This window comes from Boleophthalmus pectinirostris, unplaced genomic scaffold (assembly GCF_026225935.1).
Source record: "Boleophthalmus pectinirostris isolate CB_2022bp ecotype Guang Dong unplaced genomic scaffold, ASM2622593v1 HiC_scaffold_15, whole genome shotgun sequence".
In the NCBI taxonomy this organism is placed as follows: Eukaryota; Metazoa; Chordata; class Actinopteri; order Gobiiformes; family Gobiidae; genus Boleophthalmus; species Boleophthalmus pectinirostris.
In genome coordinates this window covers 2597005-2602004 of record NW_026571070.1, presented here as the reverse complement: position 1 = coordinate 2602004, position 5000 = coordinate 2597005, and the positions used below count along the sequence as shown (strand labels likewise).

Sequence of the window (5000 nt, the reverse complement as noted above, 5' to 3'; positions counted from 1 at the left end):
TTGAAGAGTTTTTCCACTGGTCAATTGTAAAAAAAAAAATCATTATTGAAAACCCACAAACCATTGATTGTATTGATTATATTGATATTTGTTTGTATTTGTGTATGTGAAACTGGAGCGTCGCACAGGCTCAGTACAGAGAGTACTTTGCGGGCTCAGTACACGCAGTACTTTGCGGGCTCAGTACATGGAGGACTTCTCTTCTCCTTTGGGGTTGGTCACTTTGTCCAGATTTTTGTTGATGACGTCGTAAAATTCAGTCTAAAAACAAAAAAAAAGCATTTGCACTTTTTAAAATTGAAACGTTTCTCAGTTTTTGATACTACTACTACTACTACTACTACTACTACTACTACTAACACTACTGCTGTTACTACTACTGCTGCTGCTACTATTAAAACTACTACTACAACTACTGCTGCTACTACTAAACTACTACAACTACTACTACTACAACAATGCTGTTACTACTACTGCTGCTGCTACTACTAAAACTACTACTACAACTACTGTTACTACGACGTCTACTGCTGCTACTACTAAACTACTACAACTACACTACTACTACTACTACTACTACTGTTACTACTACAACAACAACACTGCTGTTACTACCACTACTACTGCTTTACTGCTATTACTATTACTACTTCTGCTACTACTACTGTTACCACTACTACTACAACTACTACTATTAGTATTATTACTACTATTACTACTACAATTAAAAAAGGGGCAGTGGTTAAATCTCTCAAAACTCTGGGTCTCTGACCCAAACTGGACTCACAGGATTACACCTGCAGGGGGCGCTCATGCACTACTACTACTGCTACTACTGCTACTACTACTGCTGCTGCTGCTGCTGCTGCTGCTGCTACTACTCCTACATACTACTACTATTACTACAGGTAAAAGTTTATAATATTTAGTGACTCACGTAGAGACTGCGGATGTCCAGCAGGACCACTCTGGCCTCCTGGAACATGTCTCTGTCTTTTTCATGGACCAGAGAGCGATAATTCATCTGAAAACACAGACGTGGATTTAAAAACAAGTCACTTAGAGCTAAAAGATTAACATTTGGAAAAAAGCAAGATCAAAATGTGTTGTTTTTGAGGAGGTAACAACATAACAACATTATAACACGGCTCAAAGCTCACAGAGTCAGTTTTACATAATAAGATAAAATAATTCTTTATTGAAACACGGCAACATCAGCCAAGAATAACCATGAGTAAAAGGAACGTGTACCATTCGTTCTTTTGAATTTCAGTTAAGAACAAAAAACAATAAAATGGGATTTACTGTTTTTCTGTTTTAGTGTAAAAAAAACAACTAATTTTGACCTCCATTTCCAATATTTAATGAGTTTCCTCCGCAGGGCATCTGGGCGTCTCCCTTAGAGACAGAGTGAGGAGTTCAGTCACACAGGAGGAGCTCGGAGTAGAGCCACTGCTCCTCCACGTGGAGAGGAGCGTCCGAGGGGAGGACGTCTGTTCTGATGTCTCCTTGGCGTCTCCCTCAGGAGGTGTTCATGTCCCACCAGGAGGAGGCCCCGGGGAAGACCCAGGACACACTGGAGGGACTATGTCTCTGGACTGGACTGGGAACACCTCAGGTCCCACTGGAGGAGCTGGAGGAAGTGTCTGGGGTGAAGGAAGTGTGGGAGTCCCTGCTTAGACTGATGCCTCCGTGACCCGGCCCCAGATAAAGTGGAAGAAAATGGATGGATGATACTAGATGCAGGTTTGAGGCTCTGTTTGCCTCATTCACTCACACATTCATACGCCAAACGCAGGGTGAGGGGTCAAGTGTCTTGCCCATGGACACAACGACAGCATTCATGTGTGAGAGCTGGAATTGTACCGCCAGCCTGTGTCTCGGTGTCATTATGAAATGATGAATAAAAAAGAATGAAACGTACCACGTGTGTCTCTTTGGAGGCTTTGGCGACGGCGTCTCCTCTCTCCGACAAATACCTGAACAAAACACCACATTCAAACTAAACTCACACAAATAATCAAATCTGAGACTAAAGGAAAGTTCAAATGTGCCTCACTTGTTGATGTTCGGGAGCAGCTCGTCCATTTTCTTTTGGACCGCGGCGATTCTTTCCAGAATTTTCTCCTGAAGTGAGAAAAATAAGAAAAAGATTTAGGAAGAGGAAAGTTTTTTGCTACTGAGACGACGACAGCTGCAGTAACAGTAGTAACTTTAACTAACTAATTTAAATCTGTTTGGTTATTGATACTTTTCAGGGGGTGTTCTACATGTGTATCTATGGCTGAATGGTTTAACAGCACAGATCATCTCTCCTGTATTAGTAGTAGCAGCAGTAGTAGTAAAAGTAGAAGAAGTATTATTATTATTATTATTAGTACTAGTAGTAGTAGTAGTAGTAGTAGTAGTAGAAGTAGTAGTAGTAGTAGTAGTAAGTAGTAGCAGTAGTAGTAGCAGCAGTAGTAGTAGAGTAGTAGAGTAGTAGTAGTAAGTAGTAGTAGTAGTATAGTAGAGTAGTAGTAGTAGTAGTAGGAAGTAGTTAGTAGTATTAGTAGAAGTAGTAGTAGTAGTAGTAGTAGTAGTAGTAGTAGTAGTAGTAGTAGTAGTAGTAGTTAGTAGTAGTAGTAGTAGTAGTAGTAGTAGTAGTAGTAGTAGTAGTAGTAGTAGTAGTAGTAGTAGTAGTAGTAGTAGTAGTAGTAGTAGTAGTAGTAGTAGTAGTAGTAGTAGTAGTAGTAGTAGTAGTAGTAGTAGTAGTAGTAGTAGAGTAGTAGTAGTAGTAGTAGTAGTAGTAGTAGTAGTAGTAGTAGTAGTAGTAGTAGTAGAGTAGTAGGAGTAGCAGCAGTAGTAGTAAGTAGTAGTAGTAGTAGTAGTAGTAGTAGTAGTAGTAGTAGTAGTAGTAGTAGTAGGAGTAGTAGCAGCAGTAGTAGTAAAAGTAGTAAAGTAGTAGTAGTAGTAGTAGTAGTAGTAGTAGAGTAGTAGCAGCAGTAGTAGTAGTAGTAGTAGTAGGAGTAGTAGGAGTAGTAGAAGTAGCAGCAGTAGTAGTAAAAGTAGTAAAGTAGTAGTAGTAGTAGTAGTAGTAGTAGTAGTAGTAGTAGTAGTAGTAGTAGTAGTAGAGTAGTAGTAGTAGTAGTAGAAGTAGCAGCAGTAGTAGTAAAAGTAGTAGTAGTAGTAGTAGTAGTAGTAGTAGTAGTAGTAGTAGTAGTAGTAGTAGTAGAGTAGTAGAAGTAGCAGCAGTAGTAGTAAAAGTAGTAAAGTAGTAGTAGTAGTAGTAGTAGTAGTAGTAGTAGAGTAGTAGTAGGAGTAGTAGGAGTAGTAGAAGTAGTAGTAGTAGTAGTAAAAGTAGTAGTAGTAGTAGTAGTAGTAGTAGTAGTAGTAGTAGTAGTAGTAGTAGTAGTAGTAGTAGTAGTAGTAGTAGTAGTAGTAGTAGCAGTAGTAGTAGTAGTAGTAGTAAGTAGTAGTAGTAGTAGTAGTAGTAGTAGTAGTAGTAGTAGTAGTAGTAGTAGTAAGTAGCAGCAGTAGTAGTAGTAGTAGTAGTAGTAGTAGTAGTAGTAGTAGTAGTAGTAGTAGTAGTAGTAGTAGTAGCAGCAGCAGCAGCAGCAGCAGTAGTAACAGAAGTAGTAGAGTAGTAGTAGTAGTAGTAGTAGTAGTAGTAGTAGTAGTAGTAGTAGTAGTAGTAGTAGTAGTAGTAGTAGTAGTAGTAGTAGTAGTAGTAGTAGTAGTAGTAGTAGTAGTAGTAGTAGTAGTAGTAGTAGTAGTAGTAGTAGACCTGAATCGCGACTCCAAAGTCGTTTCCGTCTTCTATTTTGGGGATGAGGTGATGGATCCAGCAGGTGATCTACACAAACACATCGTCACTACAGGGAAATGTGGAAATGTGTTTAAGTTTAAAAATAAAAAGTCAGACAGAATATTTCTTACATTAACCATCGTCTCTCTGAGGGCAAATATCTCCGGCTTCACCAGCCCCAGCAGATGTGAGATCCTCTCGTTTGAAATGATGAAGCCGCACTTGGGAGCTGTGGAAAAACAACACTTTTATTTACAATATTTATATTTACATGTAAGTATTATGAATTAGTGTTGTCAGGATATAAAAATGTCAAACTCAATACTGATTCTGATACCACAATCATAATAAAAACTCATTTAGTACTTTCTAACTTGTTCTAATGTTTCCTCGTCAAAAACAGAGCTGGAGTTGTGTTTGTTTCATTCACATGTTTGAGTAACTCTTTATTATCAGTCTGTTTACATCTTCACAGCTCAAAACGCTCTGTTCCACTGTGTGATTAATGATGGGCCAAAAGAGTCGACGCGCTGACACACTTGTCGAGCTGTCGCTGTGTGTGTCACGTTAAGGAAAATAACATGACCAATACAATCTCTTTGGCCAAATTTTCATGTATCAAATCTGTATTAGAGCTGCCGCTGCACACAGATCGACTATAAACACATTATTTATTTAAAATGTTGTTATTATTTTATATTCTGTTTGTTCTGGATTCAATGTTTATGTAAAACTATTATTAAACATTTATTTCAATAAGAAATGGTTTAACATTACACATCTGGAAAGAAGAGAAAACATGCAGATGCAGAGAAATTTTTCAATAAATATTTAGTTTGTCCCACGACTTAGTCCCAGTTTTTCATTTTGGCCTCTGTGAATTTGAGTTTGATTCTTCTGGTTTAGAGCGAAAAGCACGAGGCTCAAATCTGTCACAGCGTCTCAGTTCATCACCACAGAACCACACAGAAACACAACACAGGCCTGTTCTGTGTGGCTCATTTTAATAAAAAACTAAACAAAAAAACAACTATATTATTTTTACTATTATTTTACTGTCATTTTCACAACTATTCACTTCTTCATGTATCACATATTTGTCGACTTTATACGACTGTGATTTGCGTTTTAATGACATGAGATTGCATCACCGTCTTGGTCAGTTCTTATATTTGTTGGAGATCAGAAGATAATCCAGAACAGGGCGGCTCGT

General features: G+C 38.2%; 1 protein-coding gene across 1 annotated transcript in view; it reads right to left on the bottom strand.

Moving 5' to 3' along the window:
- The window catches only part of LOC129408177 (proteasome activator complex subunit 2-like), an 18511-nt gene that overhangs the window by 302 nt on the left and 13209 nt on the right, over window positions 1-5000 (bottom strand). Inside the window, exons 2-7 of the mRNA XM_055151222.1 lie at window positions 3919-4032; window positions 3767-3835; window positions 2060-2127; window positions 1925-1979; window positions 938-1024; window positions 1-261 (exon numbers count right to left, since the gene is read on the bottom strand). The exon at window positions 1-261 is cut by the window's left edge and continues 302 nt beyond it. Of these exons, the coding sequence (XP_055007197.1) occupies window positions 181-261; window positions 938-1024; window positions 1925-1979; window positions 2060-2127; window positions 3767-3835; window positions 3919-4032 (474 nt within the window). The 3' untranslated portion in view covers window positions 1-180. The remainder of the gene's footprint in view (window positions 262-937; window positions 1025-1924; window positions 1980-2059; window positions 2128-3766; window positions 3836-3918; window positions 4033-5000) is intronic.